General features: G+C 41.2%; 1 protein-coding gene and 1 pseudogene across 4 annotated transcripts in view; one reads left to right on the top strand and one right to left on the bottom strand.

The window, feature by feature from the left end:
* Window positions 1-179: 179 nt before the first annotated feature.
* On the bottom strand, window positions 180-1,373 carry LOC117198153 (uncharacterized protein ARIH2OS-like; annotated as a pseudogene).
* ARIH2 (ariadne RBR E3 ubiquitin protein ligase 2) overlaps window positions 764-24,701 on the top strand; it is a 45,179-nt gene continuing 21,241 nt past the window's right edge. For 2 of the 4 annotated variants that reach the window (XM_033413140.2, XM_033413141.2), the window contains exons 1-3: window positions 764-903; window positions 4,178-4,236; window positions 5,619-5,961. In XM_033413140.2, the coding sequence (XP_033269031.1) occupies window positions 5,713-5,961 (249 nt within the window). In that variant the 5' untranslated portion in view covers window positions 764-903; window positions 4,178-4,236; window positions 5,619-5,712. Of the gene's footprint in view, window positions 904-4,177; window positions 4,237-5,618; window positions 5,962-20,194; window positions 20,241-24,701 lie in introns of those variants that run through there. The other 2 variants (XM_012538264.3, XM_049716143.1) reach the window with 2 other exon arrangements.

Below are 24,701 nucleotides of genomic sequence, written 5' to 3'. Positions count from 1 at the left end.
CGGACTTGCACAGCGAGTAGGCTCCCTAACATCACTGGCTTCACACAGGCGTTTCCACGTTGTGCAGCAACAACTTGAGTGGGACTTCACGGCTCTGTCTATCCATAATACTTGACAAAAGCCCTAAAAGGTACTTAAAGTCATAATGGCACTTCCTATACTGTTTGAAGAAACTGTGCAACAAGGCAGTTAAGATTTAATCTTGGGTGAATGGGACGCCAAAGAATTAGGCAGCGAACTAGGCCGCGGAGAGGGAAGCGGAAGCCTAGCGTGGTCCTGTGAATCGGCGGCCAACAGGCGACGGCCTCAGAACGTACGTAGAAATTCCCGGCCCTGCGCGCTGACCCAAAGACCTAGCTTTTCTTCGACTAGATAGCGGCCGGGAAACAACAGTCTTTTATCCACTCCACGAACGTCTGGATGTCTTTTCGGTGCCGGACACCGATTACAAACAGAGAAGTGGGGAGTCCGACAGAAGAACCCTGGTTTAAAGTATCCCGGCGGGCGGCGCTGGTAAGCAAAAGCCGGAAGAGATGCCGTGACCACTCTCCAATAAGCCGAATCCTCTCTTCTGCTGCCTCTCGCAGCCGTCGGCACCGGCTGTGCTCTGGGCCCACTCTGGGTCGCAGCGCTGGGCTGTAGCGAAGTGTCCGCAGAGAGGCGTTACTGCCCAGCGCCTGCCGCGACCCCGGCGACCGCGGGCCGACCCCGGGCCGGAAGTGACGGAACTGCGCTGAGCACTTCCGGAGCTGCTGAGACGGCTTCGCCGGAGGAAGCAGCGCGGGCCTTCACCGGGGTTGGCCCGCCGCCTCCGCCGCCGCCGCGCCTGGACCCGGTTCTTCTGGCCCGGCCCGACCCGGTCTGGCCCGCCCGGGCTCAGCGGCCGCGGGGCCACGGCTCCCGGTAAGTGCGCGGTGCGAGTCTAGGCCTTGTTTACCCCGGCGGGCCGGGGGAGGGGGTGGGCTCTCCGCGCGCCTCCCCAGCTCGGCCAGGGCTCCGCCTTCGTCGCTGCCCGCGAGGTCCCGGCGCCCTTGGCAGCTCTTACACTGTTTCAGCGCACTCCGCCACCCGCCGAGGGGCGGCTGAAGGCTGAGGCCAGGGCGAACCGGCGCCTGGCGTCTCTCCGTTATTCCTACTCTCGCCGCCTGCTCAGCTCGCAGTGAGGTCGGAGGCCAGCGCCTCTGACCGACTGGCGCCGGCGTATCTGGGCCCTCCCGGCCGGGCGCGCCGGCAGACGCGCTGCCTTCGGGGCTCCCCACTCGAGTCATCGTTGGGAGCTCTAGCAGTGCCGCCCGCGCGGTTAGTTAATGCCCGTTGGTGAAGGGTCCCGCAGCGCGTGGGCTCCGTGTCCTCGCGGATATGCCGGCGCCTCGGACGGGACAGGCGGCCCAGGAGCTGCGTTGACGCCTCGCCCGACGCTGCTGTGCTAGCGGCGGCAGAGGCGACCGTGTTCTGGGATGACTTCACCTCAGTACTGATTGTTACCCTGTCCCATAGAACTTTCTGCCACAATGGTCATATTCTGTATCTTTGCTGTTAAGTAGGGTAGCCACTGTCCACACGTGGACATTGAGCGTTTGACTTACGGCTCTTTCAACTGAAAAAGCAAATGTTAAATTTAAATTTTAAGTTAAGTTAAATTTAAATAACCACATGTGGTTAGTGGCTACCGTATTAGACAGGGTTCATATTTTTGTATCAAGTAATTTTCTTCGGACTTGTAGACTTAGTAACTGACCCTACAGTGCTAAATATTTCGTCTGGAGTAAACGTTGTCAGAGCCACCAAAAAGTCTGTGTTTTGTTCTTGTCATCTTTAAATTGAGAAGTCTTCCGTTTGAATTCTTTAGCCCAGGGTGGGTGGCAGGTCTTCTGAACACGTGACTTTGACTGGGGGAAGGGGGAGGAGTAATTGCGGTTACTCCTTTTCTGTTTGGGATGTGAGGATAATATTTAATATCCAAAGGAAATCAAAGCGTTATCATCAGTTCTGTTAATAAAGTAATAACATACTGGCCACTTTAAACAATGTCAGCACTCTTTCAAATAGAATAGGGGTATTTAACTTGGAAAAGATTAAAAATTAAGGTTTTATTTAAATTTGGACCTAGAACACCCAGTAAGTATGAAATGACATTCTCCTTTTTGGAAGGCAGCCTGAAGTTTTCCCCTGTTTCTTGAATATTTAGTTGGTGAGAAGGCCATGGGCAACCTGTAAGCCCAAATCCTGGAGAAAAAATCTAGAGAAAGTGAAAACGGTGCTTTTTTTCTTTTTGCGGTACGCGGGCACAGCTCCGGACGCGCAGGCTCAGCGGCCATGGCTCACGGGCCCAGCCGCTCTGTGGCATGTGGGATCTTCCCGGACTGGGGCACGAACCCGTGTCCCCTGCATCGGCAGGCGGACTCTCAACCACTGCGCCACCAGGGAAGCCCAAAACGGTGCTTTTTTTGTTGTGATTCTGGAGGTAGCTTTGTGGATAGTATTAGGCTCTCTGGGAGGGTGATGGGGCGTTATGAGTCCTCATAGGCCCTGGATCTGGTGAAAGTATTATGCTGGACTCTACTGGTTGGCAGCAGTGTGGTCCTGGGCAAGTTGCTTAATCTTTTTGAACTCTAGTTTCCTCATTTGTAAGAAGGGGATGATAGCCACTTTGTAGGATTATAAACATTTAATGAGAATGAGTCTGACCTGAAATTGGCTCTCATTAAATGAAAGCTATTATTGGTAGTGATATTTTGTAGATGGGAGCAATTTTTATAATGCTCTTTATGCAGATTTGCCTAATAAGCAGTATCGTACATAAAAATGCAGATAAAAGAAAACAATAAAAAAATCAATTATTCGTCACCTATTTTGGAAATCATCCTCCATAATCATTGTTTGGACTTTGATTTTCATTTAGTTTAAATTTGCCTGTTTGTGTTTGAAGTATTTCTTTGAAAGTTATAAGCTCTGGTTTTCCAAGAAACTCAAAAGGATAAAGAAATGGACATAAAATTTCTAATTAAGTAAGCAAATAGTACTTATTTAGTCTTGGATAGTGGGATCTGCAGTTCTGAGAAAGTCAGGTAGCCCTTGAGCATGTCAGAAGAGAGGTGGAAAATGGGTGTTAATATTGCCTAGTGGGCATTCTACTGGAGACATTTTTTTTGTCTTTTTTTGAGCCCAAACCACTGGACCACCAGGGAATTCCCTCTGTTTTCTCTCTATCTCTCTCCTTTTTTGTTTTGTTTTGTTTTTTGTTTTCTTTTCTTTTGGGGACTTTTTTATTTGAAAATATTTTTTTCATGAATAAAGTGAGATCTGAAATATTGGCAGTATTCTGTAAGTGTTAGTGGAGATGACTTCATGGCAAAAGTCCAGTTTAAGTCAATTATGATTTGGTTTGTCAACCTCTATGTAACATTTAAAATTGAAATTGTGGTAGTTAATTTAGGAAACCTTAACAATAAGAGTGAGGTGGTGCCCAACATTGTAAATCAACTGTACTCCAATAAAAATTAAAAAAAAAAAGTGAGGTGTGGTGGGCTTTCAAACTGAGGGAGGGAACTGGGTATCCATTTCTCTCACCAGTACCCCCGGTTAAATTATTGTTAGCTGTTTATTTATTTAAGTTTGTTTATTTATTTATTTATTTATGGCTGTGTTGGGTCTTCATTGCTGTACGCAAGCTTTTCTCTAGTTGCCGTGAGCAGGGGCTACTCTTCGTTGCGGTACACGGGCTTCTCATTGCAGTGACTTCTCTTGTTGCGGAGCACGGGCTCTAGGCACGTGAGCCTCAGCAGTTGTGGCACGCGGGCTCAGTAGCTGTGGCATGTGGGCTCTAGGGTGCAGACTCAGTAGTTATGGTGCTCGGGCTTAGTTGTTCCATGGCGTGTGGGATCTTCCTGGACCAGGGATTGAACCTGTGTCCCCTTCATTGGCAGGTGGATTCTTAACCACTGTGCCACCAGGGAAGTCCCACTGTTTACTTTCAATACTTTCTTTTTTTAGAAGGCCATGTAACTCTTGTCAGTATATAATTATGACATATAGATTCTGTGGGACTTATAAGAAAACAATTTCTGGTCCCTTGCTGCTTGTCCTTTTAAATGTTTTTACTTTTTAAAAAATAAATTTGCAAACTCAGGGTACCAATTTTAAAATATATAAATAGAACCATCTCTTTTCATTTTAGATGGAAATTATATAGACTATTTGGATGACATCTTCCTGAAAGATCTTCAGGAATTACAGGTATTTTTAATTTAATTTAAAGATTAATTTTTTCTCCTAAAGGAAAAATACCATAGTTAAGTTCAGTTGTGATGAGGTGGTTCTAGCATACAAAACAATTTTGTTAAAAGTCAAACTGCAAGTATTACATTACTGCCCTCTCATTAATGTGACTTATTTTTTAATTTGAGCATTTATAGGTAACACATCAGAGGTAGATTCACTGATATTTTTATAATATCATTAAAATGTGGCTCTATAATCCCTTAGACTGGTTACATATTCAGCACACATTGATTTTTAATCTTTGTTTTAATTTTTTTTTTTTTTGGAGAGATTATGTACTTCAAATAGGTTTTAAATTTACTTTAGTATTTGATCCAGATTTGGTTATGTAAATTATTTACATACTATTCAATCCAAATGCTCTTGCATTTTAAGGTCCTATTATTTTTAGATTTAAATCACTATTTGATACTGTTCCTTGGAAATGATCACTTGAAATAGTTCTTGTGCCAAGAAGTTAATGGGTATTTGCCAAAGTCCTCTCTGAGAAGAAGTTAAGACTTGTGACTGTTTTGCTTTCTCAACTAGTATTCTCTTTTCATTTATATGTAATTGAGTAACATTTTGATCTGTGAGGATTTTTCAGTAGCTGGTTACATTTGATCTCTTGTTTCTTTACCCTAAGTAGATTCTAGCCTTGATCCTGCTAAGGCAGAATATCTATAGTTTTCCTTCACTATTGGGTCAGTTTCTTTGCTTCTTAAGTACCTCTTTTAAAAGATTAGTAGAACCCTTTAAAATGGAAAAATCAGTTAACTTTGCAGACTAGAGGAGGATGTTGAAGAGCTATGTGGTTTTTATTTTTTCTTTACTATGCACCTTTTTTTCCATTTATCTGAGAGTGATGTCTGTAAAACAATGGTATTCTTTCCCTAGATATTAGGGAAAGAACTGTGTCCCTATTTATGTACTGTGTCACCACTCAGTGGAGCATAATTAGCTAAGAGATTTTAAACTTTGGTTGTTTAGCTTTTAGGATGCTTCTTCTGTGGGCAGCCAGCTGTGGGAATGTACTCCTCTCTTAAGGACCGTGGCAGGAAGGACAAATCTATGGGACTTTAACTCCTTGACATAGAGCAGATAGCCTTACTCTTTCATGCCAGACCCTTCATGTGAAGTTACCATTGTTAACTGCTTCTGCCCCTCCAGGAAAGGGTTTCCCTTTGAAAGGCCTGGGCATAGAGATGGTAGTGAGGTTTCTTGTATGAGGGGAGAGTTGGAATAGGCCACAGAGGGGATAGGACCAGGGCTATGCCATTTTGATTCTTGAATGGTTTCTGTTACAGCTTCTCATAGTGAAAGTAAGTAACACTTATTTTTTTCTTTTCTTCCTTTAGAAGACAAAAACACTAATGCATTTGAGAAAGTGGTAAAGTTTGTGGGGAGGGGAAAAAACTGCTTTCCTGATCTGCAATTCATCTGGATGTTAAGATGTCTGTGGACATGAATAGCCAGGGGTCTGACAGCAATGAAGAGGACTATGACCCGAATTGTGAGGAAGAGGAAGAGGATGAGGACCCTGGGGACATAGAGGACTATTATGTGGGCGTAGCCAGCGATGTGGAGCAGCAGGGGGCCGATGCCTTTGATCCTGAGGAGTACCAGTTCACCTGCTTGACCTACAAGGAGTCCGAGGGTGCTCTCAATGAGCACATGACCAGCTTAGCCTCTGTCTTAAAGGTGAGCAGCGTTGTCAATTCCCAAGTATAATTCCTGCAATTAAATCTAAATATGAGCTGTTGCTAATGTCTCCTTCAGACTGATCACATGGCCTGTAGCTTGAAACCAAATATAACTGTATGTTGCATCATCTGGACACATTTGATGCATTTACTTTGTTTGCTAATATGTGCATATCGAAGGTCCTCAGCTTCCCAGACTACTAGGAATTAGAAAGGAAGGGTGGGGTGGATTCAGGAAAAATAGACCAGAAGTACATAGAAAGCAGAACTGCATAGATTAACACTTGTTTCAGAAAGTCTTATGAAACTTTTTGAGGTAAGATAGGATAAGCATCAGAATCACCATCTTCAACACACCAGTGTGTGGGTGACTGATAAATGTCTTAAGAGAGGTACCTAGATATCCTGGTTTGCTGTGAATAATCAGTGCTTCTGGGCTAATGAGCTCATTTGTTTCGTATACTGATGGCTAATGTCTGATGTTGAAAGAGATTTTAGCAATAATTAAGAATAAAGCAAGTTCTCATAGCTTGTATTTCATTGATTTTGGGGGGTGTTAAATTGAAATTTTAAGTAATTAACAAAATTGGTTATTCTAGCAAGCACCTTATTTTTAACACTTAAACTAGCATACTTTTCAATATCTTGCACCTCAGGCCAGTTACTGTCCTCACTATGTACCTTTTGTACTATGTAATATTACACTGGTACATAGCATAGCCACATAGAACACCATGTACTGTGAATGTGAATATTATTATAGTCATTTAGACAATTTCCCAGCATGTTTCTTTCTCCTCTAACATTGGCCATTATGTGAAAGTGGGGAAATTTCTCCTACTTTACTGTTTTCCCTGACCTTCCTTTCAGGAACTGTTACATGGATTTTGTTGTTTGCTAAAATTGAAGATCAAGAGCACATTGGAATGAATTCAACCAAATAATTTTCATGTTGGTATTTAAATGGAAATAACTAAGGTGTGCCATGGGTCATTACTATAAAAGTTGCTTTATCTACTAGTTCAGGCAATTTTTTTTTCCAGGTGATCGGCAAAGGCTAACTAATACCTTGGATTTGGACACTCAGGGCTTTATTAGCAACTAGCTGAAAGCTAAAGCTTTTTGTGTGACTCACTCCTAGAAGTGTACACATTTCCTCTCTTGTGCTCAGCATAAAACTCTGAAGAATGGAGACCCATTGGAACCTCTGGGTTTGGGATTTCTCCACCATAACGATAACAAAGCTGCTGGGACCTCTGCTTTCCAAGGGCATTTCCCTGGTAGAAAAGAGGCATCAGATCCTTTCCTTCCTCGTTATTCACACCTCTCCCTATCTGGTCAACTAGTTTCTTTTACTTTAACCATATTATACATAGTCTTGGTATTCAAAATTACAAAAAAAATTGTCAGGTGTGTGGTTCTGGACGGTATCAATTGACTAAGTTCATCAGGATGTTCCCATCTATGCATAGGAATTCTCAGTTTGTCCAGCCCCTTGCGCTGACTTCCTGACCTGCTAGAGTGGGGCACAGCTGAGGGGCACAGGCCCTTTCCTCCTTTTTTTTTTTTTTTTTTTAAATTGTAGTAAAATCCATAAAATTTACCATTTTACGTGCTTCCTTTTTATTAGGCTGTCATATTGTCGGCCCCCTGGAAAGCCTTTCCTTCATCTCCTCACCTTTTAGTACCCTCAGGGCTCCTTCAGAGTCTACCTTGTGATTTCCCTGAGTGAGCCTCCTCAAGACCCTTTAGAACACAGTGGTTGTTTCTTTTGGTCCCAGTGTCCAAATGTTACAGCCCATGTTTATTACATCGTATAGTGTAGTCTTCTGACTGCTTCATGTTGTTTTACCTTTTCACATGTTTTTGCATGTTCTCTCCAACTAGATTGTTACTTCCTGGAGGGCAGAAACTACATTTTACCTTCTCTCTCCCATCATCGCTATCATAGTGTTTCATCCATAATAGGTATTGAATAATTTTGAGATACTTGTGGATTTTGTCAATTTTTGATGATGTAGCTGATGCTATTGGTGTGAGCTAGATTTCCTAGTCCCTGTTATATATTCTCTACTGTCGTAAAAGGGCATTATTCTGTCCCTCAAGATCATGAAGAGTAGAACAAAAAGAACTTGGAACAGAGATGAATGAACAAAGAGAGATGGAAGAAAGTTGAAACCCCAGGAAAGGGTTAAAGAGAAAATGAAGCAAAGAGGAAAATAATCCATGAAATTTTAGATGATGGTAGAAGTAGAAGATGGATTTTTTTCCCTCCCTCACTGAGGAGCATGTTAACACCATTTCCTTTCTGGGGCTGGGTGGCAAACGTCCTGGCTCGTTTGGTGGCTTGGCTGCACATAAAGGGGCTCAGTGGTGTTTTAAGTGGTTCAGGAATTTGACCAAAGACAACAGGCAGAAATGGCTTGGTTAAGAGTAAGGGAGAAGGAATCACACATAATCTTCCTCTCTCAGGCTGGCTAAAAACTAGCATTGGTTTTATTTTTGTGTTTAAAATTTTTTTGAGACGAGGAAATAATTTAAGTGCTGAGTTTACAGAATGGTGTTCACAGGTGCTTTGGCTACTCTCACTCCCCTGTTGCATGTGTCTCTGAGAATGGAGCTCAGTAGTCATCACCCAGGTCAGTACTGATTTCCCTCATTGGTCATGGTGCTGTTTGCACAACTCCGTGACTTATTGAGATATTTAATTCTTTCATATGATTTAGGTGTTATTCAGCTAGTAGGAAATGTGATATGTACGTGGTTTAAAATTAGAGCCTTATGAGCAGCTGTCCATGAACAAAAGCTAAGTTTGAGGAGTGGCATCAATTTTCCACTGATCTGTGTTACTCATTTTTTTGTGTTCTGGCAGTTGCCTGTCGGTTAGCCGTAGCCTAACAAAATTAAGCCTTCTGTTACCTTTTGGGATTTGAAGTCTCTTAAGTAGAAAATTGCCAGTTGCCTGGGACACTGGGCTTTTGGTTTAGTGAGGGCCCTTGGTGTCAGAGAGTCTTCCTGTATGTATTCTGGGACCAGTCCTTGAGTAAGATCATTAATTGAGAAAGGAAAGTGCCCAGAAAATCAGATCCCGGACTGAGGATAGACAACAGAGAAAATGCTTATCTGTTATGGGGTGGTGGCGGTGGGGACTGCTGATGTTCAAATAATGGCAAAACAGAAGCATTGTTTAGGGAATGAGCTAACATCCTATACAAATGGAATAGTCGTGAAAGATGAAATGATTGCCAAGTGAGGTGGATTGTGTTGTAAGAGGGGGAAGAGCTCTGACGAATATTTTAGTGATATTTCAGTCTTTAAAGAAAACAAAGTTACCTTTTAAAAAAAGTTTTTTAAAAATTTTATTTATTTTTGGCTGTGTTGAGTCTTCGTTGCTGCGCACAGGCTTTCTGTAGTTGCGGTGAGTGGGGGCTACTCTTCGGTGCGGTGCGCGGGATTCTCATTGTGGTGGCTTCTATTGTTGCAGAGCACGGGCTCTAGGTGTGTGGGCTTCAGTAGTTGTGGCGTGTGGGCTCAGTAGTTGTGGCTTGCAGGCTCAGTAGTTGTGGCGCATGGGCTTAGTTGCTCCACGGCATGTGGGATCTTCCTGGACCAGAGCTCAAACCCATATCCCCTGCATTGGCAGGTGGTTTCTTAACCACTGTGCCACCAGGGAAACCCTACATACTGTATTTTTATATGAAACTTACACAAAGATTATTATTGCTGCTATAGATGAGGGGAGGCCTTTTCTAGTAATAACAGGCATTTTTATTGCAAAATGTGCTATAGTTAACTTAGAATAATTTTGTCATTCAGTGAATCCTGTTGGTACTGTTCCCTGAATTTCATGAGGCATTTGCTGTCAGGCTGCCTAAGAAGGAGATTAGGCATGGTTGAGCCCCAGAGAGAGCCCAGGCCGGCTTTCATTGGTGATGGGCTGGAAGCGTCTCCCACGTTGTGTGCGCCTTCTCTCAGCAGCATGTCAGGGCTGTGGGCGGGAGAGGCAGAGTGTTGCTGCTCAGAGCCCTGCTCATGCTTCAGAAAGGAGAAGAAATAGTACATTTTGGGCTAGATCTAGTCCATGGAGCTACCGTGAGCTATCTGAGCTTTCTGCTGATAGGATAAACTTCAAGATAGGGTGCAGCAGCAGTGCAAGTAACCAAAGTCCACGGGTCGATTAAGCATGGGGATGGGGAAGTTACCTTCTGGGCTGGAGTGGGAGACTAAGATGTATAGGTAAAAAAGAATAAAATGTAGAGGATCATGAATGCAGCCTAAGGTGTCTTTACTGTTGGAGGGAAGAATTTGATTTTTTAAACTTCAGTGCTGAACTGTGCTGCTCATTTTCTCAAGCCTGGTTTTCCTCAAATAGGGTTAGAGAAATAAACTGGTTATTAATGAGTGTTTTTACTACAGTTCTTGCTTTACGAATTGCTGTATTAACTGTAGTAGAGCTGGGAAAATGTTCCCTAGAACACTCTATTCTGCCACCCTCTTGCTTGAATTTGTTTTAAGATCTGGTGCTTGCTATTCAGCAAAATATGGCTGGAAAATCTCTCAAGAGTTCTTTTTCTGTGGATCATTTTTCCCTTTTATGGATGAATCATGAGTTTTCAGGACTTCTGACTTTAAGTGCAGAAGTCTTTATAGTCCCTTGTTCAAAACAACCCGGTTTCTATGCATTTGTCATTTGTAACATAAGCAGTTAATATTCTTAACAACAAATACCTTATATTTATCCTTTCTCTCAAGTGGCACTGAGTTTTTGTATAATATCTGGAAAAGACTAACTTTATTAAATCAACTTGTATTCTGGTATAGCTGAATTTTAAAAACATTTTACTTTTATTTATACATTCATTAATTAACCAAGTAATGGTTGTTTTCTTGTTACTACTCATGGAAAAGTATCTTTAAACTGGGCCTAGTAACACTGAATGTTTGTGTGCTGAACAGCCATCTGATTTCTATTTTTATGATCTGATGTCAGGTTTCTTTGCATGCCTGTATCTCAGAATCTAGATTAAATTCCTGTGTTTCAAATAGTTGGTTGTTAGTGGATGTGTTGACCATACTTCACCATGCTTTAGTCTGGAAGTCTGATTTGTGTTTTACTGGTATATAAATTTATTTTTTAAAGGGAGATGAGAAATGTCCAGAGTGACATTGAGAATTGCCTAAGTGCAGCTAGTGCTAGAGTTGTCCCTGTCTTGCCAGCTTAGAAAGGTTATTGTTATCATTGACTTTGTGTCCTCACTGTGTACCTGGCATCACACACAACATGCTCACTGCCTTCCAGAAAAGAAGCTCTTCATCAGATTCAAGGCCAGCTTTCATTCTGGTCTTTTCTTGTACTTTCACACTACCTTAGGAACCGTGTAAACCATTTGTAATCAAGGGGTGATTCTAATTCCACAGTTGTCCTAAACCTGAACTTACTTATATTTAAATGATTATTGTTGAGATGTTAATACAGTTGAAGAATATCATTCATAATTCCATTAATGTAAAATAAAAGTTTTCTTCCTTGCTTATTATCCTTAGGTCTTGTCCCTATTCATAGATAATGTTACTCTGCTGCAATTCATTGATTCATTCAACCAATATTTATTGAGCACCTACTATGTTACAGGCACTGGGAAAATAGCTGTGAACAAAATAGACAAGAATCCTTGATCTGGGCAACAGTACATTCTAGTAATCATTATGTACATGTATTTATATATTCTATTTTTTTGTGTAAATTTCAAACATTTCCTCTTGTTTATACTTCATCCTCATTAGTTATTTTAGGGATAACATACCATCTTGTTCTTGAACCATAATTTTCTCAAGCTTTCCCCATTGGGCATTTAGGTGAGTACTTATGTGTTACAGTTATGGGGACTGGTTATATTGCTGTGAGTATTTTCATGGATGTGGCCTTTGTGTTGTTGAGCCTGGGCTAGTGGTCAGATAACTAGGTTCCAGTTCCTTTTCTGCCATTTAATATAACATGACCATGGGCAAGTTTCTCAACATCTCTAAGCTTCAATTTCCTCATCTATAAAATAATGATAATTAATACCTTCTTCACAGCATTAAGTGAGATGATGCATATAAAGTGCCTGGCACATGAGTGTTCAAACATGGTCATGGTAGAAGCAGGGCAAGAGTTGAATAAGGAGAATATTGCTTTCACATGTTTGCTGTGGGTCCTTAAAACATTCTCAGGATTATGCATTTTGAGTCATAGGGTAGGAGCCACATTGTGGAAGGTTCTGGGTGACATATTACTGACCGATGCTTCTGAGTGTGTGTGTGGTAGTTGGATCATGTACCTTGGACTCTTTTGCCTTCATCCAAAGCCTCTAGTGTCCTTCTCCTGGGGCCTACTGATAATAAAAGTAAAAATAACACAAATTGAATTTTGAATTGGGACTAGGAAAAGATTATAGGGGAATGTAGCCTGTCTTTTGTTGCTACATTTCTGATGAACTGCAGCGGTTGGTCTTGTGCCTGCATTGACAGCACTCCTTAATGAAGTGCTGAGCTTAGTTGATTTTGGGATCCTTGTTACTAAGGCACCTCCTTACCATTTTTTTTTTTTCCCATGCCACATGGCATGCGGGAATCTTAGTTCCCCAACCAGGGATCGAACCCGTGCCCCCTGCAGTGGAAGTGTGGCTCCTTAACCACTGGACCGCCAGGGAATTCTAAGCACCTCCTTACTTTAACTTTTGCTCTGTCCCAATATCACTCCCCTACTGCTCTAGGAAAAATTTAAAGGATTAGAGTTCTCTGCTCGAAAGAGTGAAGAGTTGTAGGAAAGATTTGAGAAAGGTACAGACTGAGATAGCAGGAAGCTTCTCATCTTGCTCGTCCTGAAATGTGTCTGCCTGTGGCTTGATTAATTAAACTGTCATGAATTGTCGGAATTTGAAGCTTACGTTGTGTTCTCTTTTCTTTAAACTATCACGAGCCTTTATAAACATGAAATGGTTTTACTGTGATAACCACAAGTTACCAATCATAAATAGAGGAAAGTACAGGCAGGAAGAGTGAGAGGTTTGTTTGGAGATTTTAACAGGAGAACAGAGCTGTTCTTATAATCATGAACAAAGAGTGGTCTCTATCTGAAAATGTTGCTCTCTGTGACTAGCAGTTTCTTTCCTGGCCAGTACATGCTCTACCCACTTATTTCCTTTTTCCGTTGTTTTAGACTTTTACTGGTTTCTTCAATGCTCTCACCATCATTTTCCAGTCTGTATATAGCCTTGCCACGTTTTACAAGAAATATTCCAGTGCCATCAAACGTGGCTTTCTGGATTCTCTATCTTAATTGGTGATACCACCATCTACCAAGCTGGAAACTGAGGATTTACCCTTGACTCCCTTCTCCCATGAAGCCCTCTCTGATCTCCACAGTCATACACTCTTGCCTCTATAGCACTTTGTGGTACATCGTTCTTTCTTTTTTCTTTTTTAAGTTGTTTATTTTTTATTTTTGGCTGCATTGGGTCTTCGTCATTGAGTCTTTGTTGTTGAACGTGGGCTTTCTCTAGTTGCGGCGAGCAGGGGCTACTCTTCATTGTGGTGTGCAGGCTTCTCATTGCAATGGCTTTTCGTTGCAGAGCACAGGCTCTAGGCGCGCAGGTTTCAGTAGTTGTGGCACATGGGCTCAGTAGTTGTGGCATGCAGGCTCTAGAGTACAGGCTCAGTAGTTGTGTCTCACGGGCTTAGTTGCTCCATGGCATGTGGGATTTTCCTGGACCAGGGCTCAAACCCGTGTCCCCTGCATTGGCAGGCGGATTCTTAACCACTGCGCCACCAGGGAAGTCCCTGTGCACGTTTCTTGGTATGTGCTTATGCTATTTGGAAAATTAGTTGTTTGTAAGCCAGGGATTGAACTCTTTGAGATGGAGGTACATGTTTTTTCTTTGTATAACAACATCTAGCAAAAAATGCCAGGTTATGTTTTGTTCTCAGTAAGTGTTGCTTATTGTTGATCTGACTGCCTAAGCCCAGGCCAATAATTGCAAAAGTTGAGAATCTAACCCCGAGGCTCTACTCTGCGTGCTCATGTTTGTAAACAGAAGACATGCTTGTTGAAGGGCTTCCATGAAGCCAGCTGACTTTTAAGTACAGATAATATATACCTAGTGGATATGTGGTTCCCAGCTTGGTGTGCATGTCAGAATTAGTTTTGGCAGTTCTCATACAGAAGACTGAACTTCGTGCAGATATAATAAAACGATCTTCAGAGGTGAGGTGAGGTATTTTACATTATATTCATGTGGAAGTACACAAAAATTATGAAATGATTCAGGTTATCAAAATGAGGAGAGAGGAGTGCATCCTTTCTTTGGCTGCTGAAAAGATATGTCCAACATTCAGAGTGTACTGGTTTTTTAACCAGAATGAGAGTAGGATGTAAACTGCCCACCTATACTCACAAATTGGGTAGGTTTCCTGTAATATTTTTGATGTCTAAACATTACTTCGTATTTCCTTACCAAAATAAAAGTGGGTCCTTATGTCCATGTTGATAATGAGTAGCTGTAAAACTAATAGTATCTGCAATCATAAATACAATGTGAATGTTTTAAAGGGTTTTTATTTTATGACATAAGTAGAACACCTGAAGTCTTTGCTTCAAGATGGTTGGCTGCCCTCACATACGTTTGTCCCTTCTCCATTTTTTTTGTTTGTTTGGTATTCAAATGTCTGTAACAGCTTTATTTACAATAGCCAAAAACTGGAAACAACCCAAATATCCACAAACAGATGAATGAACAAATAGTGGCATACCCATAGAACAGCGTACTGTCATCAATATAAAAAGAGTGGGCTGCTCATACAAACATCATTGATAAATCTCAAAATATGCTGCATGAAGAAACTCAGGGGAAAAAATAAACAATTTATTATTTCAATCATATACAATGCTAGAAAATGCAAACTTATCTATTGTAAAGGAAAGTGAATTAATGGTTGCCTGGAGAGCTGGGGGGAGGGCAGGAAAAGAGATTATTAAAGAGCATGAGGTAAATATGGAGGTGTTCCTCCATTTTTAAATAACCATGAAAATGAAAGTAAAGGCATATATATGTTATAAACACATATTAACAAAGAGAACATGTCGGGGGAGCATGTGGGACATCATTGTACGTGGGAGCCAGTTTGTCCAACATGTCTTTGAAGAGGTTGTGGGCTCTGATTTGACTGACAAAGACTGGGAAAGATAAGTGTGCTGCAGATGGGGGGATTAATTAAAGGTCTGTATGTAGAACAGTCAGCCCTGCTCTCACTTGGTCTCTCGGCAAAATAATCTGAATAATCTGGATAATCTGGGGAGAAATAGGGCACTTAGAGAATGTAAGATTTGGTTCTCTTCATTTGTCATTTTGGGAGCCTTTGAGTCTTGAATAATTGCTGCCCCTGATCAGTTACCCTAAAGAAAAGCCTGTCATTTGGCAGGTCTGTTCACGTACACAGAGCTAGGATTCATTTCCTGAGGCCCCCTGTTTGAAAATTGTAACATTCACATAAAATTCACCATTTTAAAGTATACAATTCAGTGGCATTTAGTACACTCATAGTGTTGTGCAACCATCTTCTGCATCTAGTTCCAAAACATTTTCATCACCCCAAAAGGAAACTTGGTACCCATTAAGCAGTTACTTTCCACTCCCCCCATCTCTGGCAGCCACTAACCTGCTTTCTTTGTCTCTGGATTTACCTATATATGTTATATAAATGGAATCATGGAATATGTGACCTTTTGTTTTGCTTTCTCTTATCATAATGTTTTGGAGGTTCATCCAAGCTGTAGCATGTATCAGTACTTCATCCCCCTTTTTGGGTGACTCTTCATTTTTTAATGTGAATGGCTAACCAAGAATTACCAGACATTTCAGGAAAACATGCAAAATGAAAGAGAAACAGAAAAATTGACCTTAGCTGAAACAGACCAGTAGGTAATTTTGCTTGTTTTTAAAAGTGCACTATTTAGTATTTGCCAAGATACTCAAGAAGATGTGACATCTATAAAACAATCAGAGATGCCATCAGGAAGAAAATCAAAACAAAAAGAACTTGTGGAGATGAATTATGGGTTTGTCAAGTTAAAAAATATTCCGTAGATAGGTCAGAAGATAAAATCAAGAAAATCTCTCAATGTAAAGCCAACATGCAGGCAAAAAATGTATGTGAAAAAACAGAGACATGGAAGTTCAAGCCAGAGATCCAGCATTTACTAGGATTTGTGGGAAGTGAGAACAAAAAATTGAAGGAAAGAAAATATTAAAAAGTATAAGACGGAAATTTCCAGGAGCCAAAGAGAGGAGAGTCTTCATATTGAAAGGGTCTATTCATTGCCCAGAAGAATAAAGAAAGACCCATTGCCAGAACTGTCCCTGTGAAATTTCAGAAAAACAAGGATAGAGAGAAAACTCTAAAAGTTTCCATAAAGATATATCAGGTCTTCTAAAAGAAATGGGAATCAGATGTCTCAGCAGCAGCAGTTACAACCAGAAGACAGTGGAGCAATGGCCTTCAAAGTCCTGAGGGAAAATAGTTCTGAATCTAGAATTCTGTCCTTGAAAAATAAACTCGTTTTCAGATGTGCAACAACTCCCAAAATTTATGTCCCTTGTACCTTTTCTGAAGTAGTTACTTCAAGATGAAAATCAAAAAAGAGAAAAATAAAATTCAAGAAATGATTGAGGACTTACCTGGTGGTGCAGTAGTTAAGAATCCACCTGCCAATGCAGGGGACACAGGTTTGAGCCCTGGTCTGGGAAAATCCCACATGCCGCAGAGCTAGTAAGCCCGTGTGCCACAACTACTGAGCCTGCGCTCTAGAGCCCACGAGCCACAACTACTGAGTCCACGTGCCACGTGCTCCTAGAGCCTGTGCTCCATAACAAAGAGAAGCCACCGCAATGAGAAGCCTGTGGGCCGCAAAGAAGAGTAGCCCCCACTTGCTTCAATTAGAGAAAGCCTGCTTGCAGCAATGAAAACCCAAAGCAGCCAAAAAATAATTAATTAATTAATTTAAAAAAAGAAATGATTGAACTAACCTAGTAGTCCAGTGAAAAGTCTCTTGTTCAGCTGTGTAACAGGCCTGGAAAATGGTCAGCCCAGTTTGGAACAGAAACTTGGTGCGATCCAAGAAAAATTTCTTCAGGAATAGGAGTGAGGTGGATTCCAGCAATAGATAGAATGAAGAAGCTGGAAGATGGGTGGGATGTGGTGAAGAAACCATAAGTCTCTTCACAAGGGGCAAGGGAAATAGAATTCCCATGCAAAGCAGAAAAACTACACACAAAAAAATCACAAGCCAAATAAATATAAAGCAAACCCTCCTTATGGCACAAGTATGAGTGATTGGCAGCGACTAATAATGATAATGTATTTGTGCCTGATGTACAAACATTCTTCTTTGAGTGGGCCAAGGATCGTGACATTGGAAGCTCAGGGTAGAAAATGCAATTCTGGCCCTGTAAACAATGACTTAAAATTACAAAGGCTACAGATAGAGGAACTGAAAATAGTGATTTTAATATCAAAAAGTTGGGGCTTGGATGGGAGTGGGTAGCGAGTGGTATAAGTAAGCTAAGTCTGGTAGAGAATTATGGGCCTACTCAGCGATGTTGGTAACAACCAGAAGAACCCAGACGAATGAATGACTGGGAGAGATTTCTCCTGGATGGGAAGACTGGGAGGATGGGGGTGGGGCGGGACAGAGGGGCAGGTGTTGTTCCTTTTCATCAAAGTGCTTTTTATGAACCATTTGATTTATTTTTTGTTCAGTGGTAATTGGGATAGGTAAAGAATTTGTTGATTCCCAATAAAAGAAGTGTTTCTGAGTGTCTTCTGTTGTCTTAACTTTTAGATAGATGCTAGGAAAGATGGGGAAAAAATAGTTTAACCTCTACCATAAAATAACTTAAAGATCTCTTTGCCTTTAGTTTCTGCCCCCTCCTTTTTTAGAATGGTGAGAAAGAAAGGAGGTATAAATAAATAAAACCTTTTCTACTTCTATTTCATATTTTCTGATATACCCCACTAAAAGCACCATTTTATTTTGCTCTCTTGAAAAACTTGAAGTGGTTTCTCCAGATTCCAGCCTGAACTCTTCTTTCCTGTTGCTCCTCTCCCTAATGTTTGATTTTTGCCTCCTCAAACCTCCCGTCAGCATCTCTGCCATTCCTTTCACCCTCAGAAGGCTTCTCAGCCCGCCATTCTTTTTCTTTTTTTTTTTTTTTTTTTTTTTTTGCGGTACGCGGGCCTCTCACCGCTGTGGCCTCTCCCGTTGTGGAGCACAGGCTCTGGACACGCAGGCTCAGCGGCCATGGCTCACGGGCCTAGCCGCTTCACGGCATGTGGGTTCTTCCCAGACCCGGGGCACGAACCCGTGTCCCCTGCATCGGCAGGCGGACTCCCAACCACTGCGCTACCAGGGAAGCCTTCTTTTTTTTTTTAAACCCTCCCTTCTGGAGCTGTATCTGGCCTCTCCTGCTAGATTGTGCACCCCCTGAGGGCTTGGAAGGCTTTGGTGCCTGCCTGGGCTCTGGAGGAGGCTGTGGATTTGCAGTGGCTTGAGATCAGACCATAGGAGACGGGCAGAGGGTAGCATTAGCATATAGGACCTAGTACTGGCACAGGTATTGTTCTAGGTGCTTAGGTATGACAGAGGAGGAAAGTGTTCTTAAAAACCTCTGCCCTCAGAGAGGAGCTTCTATTCTGTTGGAGGTTTACATAAACATAAAAGTTATAAAAATGTGATGTATGTTTTGAGCATAGCCAACAACAGCAGTCAGTGGCTCTGCCTTTGAAATATGCTGTTGGTGTTTGTGGCTTTGTCACTAAGATATGCTAGCCTATGAGGTGTCCTCTGCAGAAGAGAGGTGACCTAGCTGGAACTGCCTAAAGGTATTTGGTATTCCCTGTCCTTTGTCTCCTCACAGTAGCAGTAGTTGGAGAAGACAGCATTGTTTGAAATCACTTATGGACAAGATGGGTTTATAGCTGTAGGAATATGGTAGGATACTTGGCTTTTAGTCCTACTATGTGTAGTTCATTGGCTATCAGCTCCTATCTGCATTTCTTTTGGTTGTGGTTACTGGATATGACCTTGGTTCACTGAAGTTACAATCATCCTGCCTATATATGGCATCCCCCTAGAAAACTGTTAGAATTCTAGAAGGGGCTGTAATCAGCCTTTTGTACTAAGTATTTCCCAGAAGATTTTCATTGAAATGCAAACCTAAAAGATATGCTGGCTGGGATTTACTTCAGTATAATCTAGAGGGTAGGGGATAGGTAGGGTGCAGATACAGTGGACCTGGCCATGAGTTGATGTTGGAGCTGGGTGATGGGTACGTGGGTTTCATTATAGTCTTCACTTATATAGATGCTTGGAATTTTTCATAATAAAAAAATTACCCTCATGGTCAAGAAATGGATGACTTTCATATTTTTGCTTTATTGTATTTTTCATAAATAACTTTAGTAAGGTCTTTAGGTGTTTTTGGTATTGATTTTAATGATCAGAGACCATAACAGGACTAAATTAGGGATAGACTGGAGAGAAATCTTCAAATTTGTGTTTATTAATCAGAGTTTTTAAAGCACTTGTAATACATGGGTGCCTCAATTACAAGTCAGCCCTCCCTCCACGGAGAGAAAGTAAAGGAAGCAAAGTTACAATCAGGTGCCTGAGAGCTGACCTTTTAGAGGCTGAGAGTATGAAGGTGTGAAGTATGGGAGAAGTGAAGGCCCACCACTTAAATTAGACTTTAGACCTTGCCTAAGGTCATAGGCACTCTGGGACCCTACTACCACCACCACCACTGCTGATTTTGCCCCATTCTAGGCTGGTGTTCACCTACTCCTTTGTCTCTGTGCTTTAACCTTCTTTCTCTTATTCCTTCAGTACTTTCTTGCTTCACCCTGTACCCTCCAAGACCAAAATCCATCCATCTTGATCTCCTTAGGCTAGTTTTCCTGTATCATGTCCCTTTCTACCCCAGGCCCAGAAGCTGGCCAACAATTCACTCTTTTCCTTCATCTCTGCTTTTTAGTGAATGACCGCTAGTGTTTGTTAACAAATGTGATTGGACCATGAAGTGGCTTAACAACAGGCTGAGGCATGGAGACCCATTCATGTAGCCTTAAAAGATTTCAGGCAGTTGGCAAGTAAGAATTCTAAATAAAAATTGAAACTACCACCTGTATTTTTTCAGGCCGTTGATGCTCACTGCCATCAGCTGCATCCTCCCTATGGCACTGGTAAGTGTGGGAAGGGCTGGTGACAGTTTTGGTGGGCTGCTGAATTTCTTTTTTCTGGGGGAAAAAAATCTATCTGCAAGCTGTGTTATTAACTTGTCCCCAAGGGCTGGACAGCTTGAACCAGCTATAGGAGACTAAAAAGATGAAGAAGCAACTGACCATGTTCAGGGGTTTCCTTGGGGAACTGTTGTCAGGAATGGAGGCTATTCAGTATGTGCTTTGATCCTTACATAAAATTAGCATGTCCTGTGCATTATTTTGAATAATAAATATACTATACAGGTTCTCTGGGATGTCAAGTAATGACTGTTAAATTTTCTGAAATTCTGAAGACATTTTTCCCAAAGATAGATGTTGGCGATGTATTGAAAGAGTCCAGAATATTGTATGTACTTATCGTTTCCTTCAGTAGCAGGATTTATCTCCCTCTGGTATTTTAAGTTCTTTGTGGTCAGGGGATCAAAAATGTTTGTTCCAATGATTAAGTTATAAAATTCTGATAGAGACTTACTTGAATTTTTATCGGGGAAGGGTTTGGTGGAAACCAGAAAAGAAATGTGTGGCTCTCATTTACTAACAGACTTCAGGTGGACTTAGGGTCCTGTGATTTGAAAAATAATTTCACCACAGTCAGCTTTCTGCTCAGGGACCTAATAGGGAAAATACATACAATGAAATTGAGACATAGAGTGGGGCAGCAAGTCATAGGAATGCTAAAAGAGTGCTAAAATATAACCCAATAACTAGATTGCTGCTGGAGTTGCCTTATCTAAGTTCCTGTAATCCTGCATCTGTCTCCTTGTAATGAGTGGGTCAGAGGCCACATAGATCCAGAAGTTTTATCTTATCAAGGTGGTCTCCATTCCAACTTGACAGGCTGATGTTTACACTATTTCATTTCTCTAGTCTCTGAAGCCCTTAGATCATGGAATAAAAATGCCTCCAGACAGAATATCTAACGAAGTGCTGAGGTTGTAGACTTGTGTGCTGTTAACCATGTCAGGAACTGCTTGCTGATAACAGCAGTTAAAATATTCATGTACACTTCATTACATCTCTATGAGAAAATCTTAGCATCATTGGCTCATATCCTGGATTTTCCCCCTCAGGTCCAACTCCTACCCACCCACCCCCCAAAGTCCTGCTTATGAAGCCAGGATAGAATTGTGTGCACGCTTTATATATTCTTTGTTAAAAAACAGAATGGAGAACTTAACTCCCCAGCAGCTGTCTAGTCCTTTAGGTATCTGTGAACAGGTGGTAACTGCTGAACATGTTTTGAGGGCCTCTATCTGGGAAATACCTTCTTAAGTGTCTCTCCCAAACATTATGGAGGATGACAGAAGAAGTTTGCCTGCAACCTTTGGGAAATAGTGATGTCCGGCAGCAAAGTCCTTTTTGACATGCATGTAGCCAAGTGCTTCCTGAAATAAAGATCAGAAAACCATCTAAGGGTGTTGAGATTGTAAATGTAATGGCAAAACAAAGCCAAATTGAATTGGCAATACAGAGCAATGTCCAGGGTGGATGACAACAGAGGTGACCCCACAGTCCTTTCAAGCTGGAGAGAAAGCTCTACAGAGTCTTCTGACCCATTGTGGGTCAGGTTTGAGGGCACAGGGAATGAGGGAAAAAAGGCAAGGAAGATGGGCTACACTTGGCCTCTGTTCTGACCTCATCTTTGACTCTGTGAAAACCTTCTCTAGACCACCCAGGGACGTGAGGGCACCCTTCAGTCTTTGATGAACTTTATACCACTTATTGCCCTCCCTTCCCCACTTTGATCAGTCACACTCCCTTCCCCAACTCCCTGGGGAAAATGAGAGAGAAGTTCTTATCTTTGGGGCTTATATTCACACTGACCAAGGCTTAGGCACAAATCCAGTTGCTCAGAGACAGGCCAAGGAGTGAGAGGAAGGCAGGCCTGAGAGTTGTGCCCTGTGGAACAGCAACAGTTTGAGCTGACAGACCGGGAGAAGAGCATCCAATGGAACACTAAGAAGGCTGGGTGTGGGAGGTTTAGAGGGAGCCATAGTGTTATGAAGTTATTGGCATTACAGACCTATTTATGCTAAAATTCACATTGCCTAATCGGTTAACCTTTGGTCAGAACTATGTTAAAAACTCTGAAGGGAAATTTTTCTGAAGGGAAAATTTTCATTTCGAAGAGTAAGTAAAAGATCAAAATGAACTATTTGATGCAGTAGTGTAAGGGTCAACCCTCCGTTTATTGTGACATTTGTTTATGCAGATGATTGCCATTGAATTAAATTTGGCAAACTTTCCCTCCAACTTCATGAAAAATTTAAAATATACAAGGAAGTTTAAAGAATTGTACAGTGGACATCCATTTACATACCATCTCGATTATATAGTTGCTAACTTTTTGCTGCATTTACTTTATTATATATCTGTCTATCAGTTTTATTTTTAAACAGCTTTATTGAAGTATTACTGACATTCCATTAAATTCATCCATTTTAAAGTGTACCATTAGAAGAGTTTTAGTAAATGTAAACAAATATACAACCATCACCACAATCCAAGTTATAGAACATTTTCATCACCCAGAAAGTTCCCTTGTATCCATTTGTAGTTGGTCCCCACTCCCAGTCCCACCAAACTACTGATCATCTTACTGTCTGCATAGTTTTGCCTTTTCTAGAAATTTAATATAAACTGAATCATACAATATGTAGTCTTTTGTGTCTGGCTTCTTTCACTTAGCGTAATGTTTTCAAAGTTCATCCATGTTGTATCACAGTAATGCTTTCCTTTTATTGTCCAATGATGATTTTCCATTGCATAGATATATACCACATTTTGTTTATCCATTCATTCATAAGTTGATGAACATTTGGGTTGATTCCAGTTTTTGGCTATTATGAAATATGATGCTGTGATTGTTTATATCCAGGGTTTTATGTGGACATGTTCTCATTTCTCTTGGATAGATATCTAGCAGTGGGATTGCTAGGTCATATGGTAAATGTATGTTTAACATTTTAAGAAAATGCCAAAATGTTTTCTGAGGTGACTCTACCATTTTACATTCCCACCAGCATTATATAAGTGTTGCAGGTTCTCCACATGCTTGCTAGCACTTAGTATCGTCAGTCTTCTGGATTATAATCATTCTAGTGAGTGTGAAGCAGTATCTTGTAGTTTTAATTTGCATTTCATTTCCCTAATGACTAGTAATATTGAGGATCTCTTCTTGTGTGTATCTGCTATTCATTTTTTTTTGTGAAGTGTCTGTTCAAATCTTTTGCCCATTTTTGAAAAATTGGGGTGTTTGTCTTATTATTGAGTTGTATGAGTTCTTTATATGTTCTGAAATAAGTTCTTTATCAGGTACATGATTTGCAATTATTTTTTCTCCCATTTTGTGGCCTGTCTCTTCCATTTTCTTAATAACATCCTTTGAAGAGTAAACGTTTAATTTTGTTGAAGTCCAGTTTATCAGATTTTTTCTTTTAAGGATTGTGCTTTCAGTATCATATCTAAGAAATCTTTGCCTAAAACTAAGGTTGCAAAGATTTTCTTCTGTGTTTTCTTCTAGAAGTTTTATAGTTTTCAGTTTCATTTAAATCTGTTAACTATTTTGAGTTAATTTTTGTGTGACATGAGCTAAACAGCTAAGTTCTATGTTTGTTTGTTTTCTATAATGATGTTCAGTTATTCCAGAATCGTTTGTTGAAGACTATCCTATCCTCCAATGAATTACATTGTGGAAATTAACCATAAATGTATGAGTTTACTTCTGGACTTTATCCTGTTCCATTGATCTATATGTCTGTCCTTAAGCCAGTACCCCACTGTCTCGATTACTGTAGCTTTATAGTAAGTCTTGAAGTCAGATGGTGTAAGTCCTCCAACTTTGCTCTTTCAAGATTGCTTTGGGGACTTCCCTGGCTGTCCAGTGGTTAAAACCCCTGCTTTGATTTTGATTAATTTTTTAAAATAAATTTATTTATTTTTGGCTGTGTTGGGTCTTCTTTGCTGCATGTGGGCCTTCTCTAGTTGTGGTGAGGGGGGGCTACTCTTCGTTGCGGTGCACGTGGTTCTTATTGCGGTGGCTTCTCTTGTTGTGAAGCACAGGCCCTAGAGTGTATGGGCTTCAGTAGTTGTGGCGTGCGGGCTCAGTAGTTGTGGCACACAGGCTTAGTTGCTCTGCAGCATGTGGGATCATCCTGGACCAGGGCTCAAACCCGTGTTCCTGCATTGGCAGGCAGATTCTTAACCACTGTGCCACCAGGGAAGTCCCTGATTTTGATTAATTTTGATTGCTGTGTTCAGTCTATAGCTATGTTGTCCAGTATGGTAGCTGTGACCACATGTAGCCGTTGGGCACTGGAAATATGGCTAGTTTGGATTGGTATGTACTATAATTCTGAATACAATGGACTTTGAAAATTTAGATGGAAAAAAGATGTAAAATATAGTTCATTAGTTTCTATG

This window comes from Orcinus orca, chromosome 10 (genome assembly GCF_937001465.1).
Source record: "Orcinus orca chromosome 10, mOrcOrc1.1, whole genome shotgun sequence".
Classification (NCBI taxonomy): Eukaryota; Metazoa; Chordata; class Mammalia; order Artiodactyla; family Delphinidae; genus Orcinus; species Orcinus orca.
This window is presented reverse-complemented; position numbering and strand designations above follow the sequence as displayed.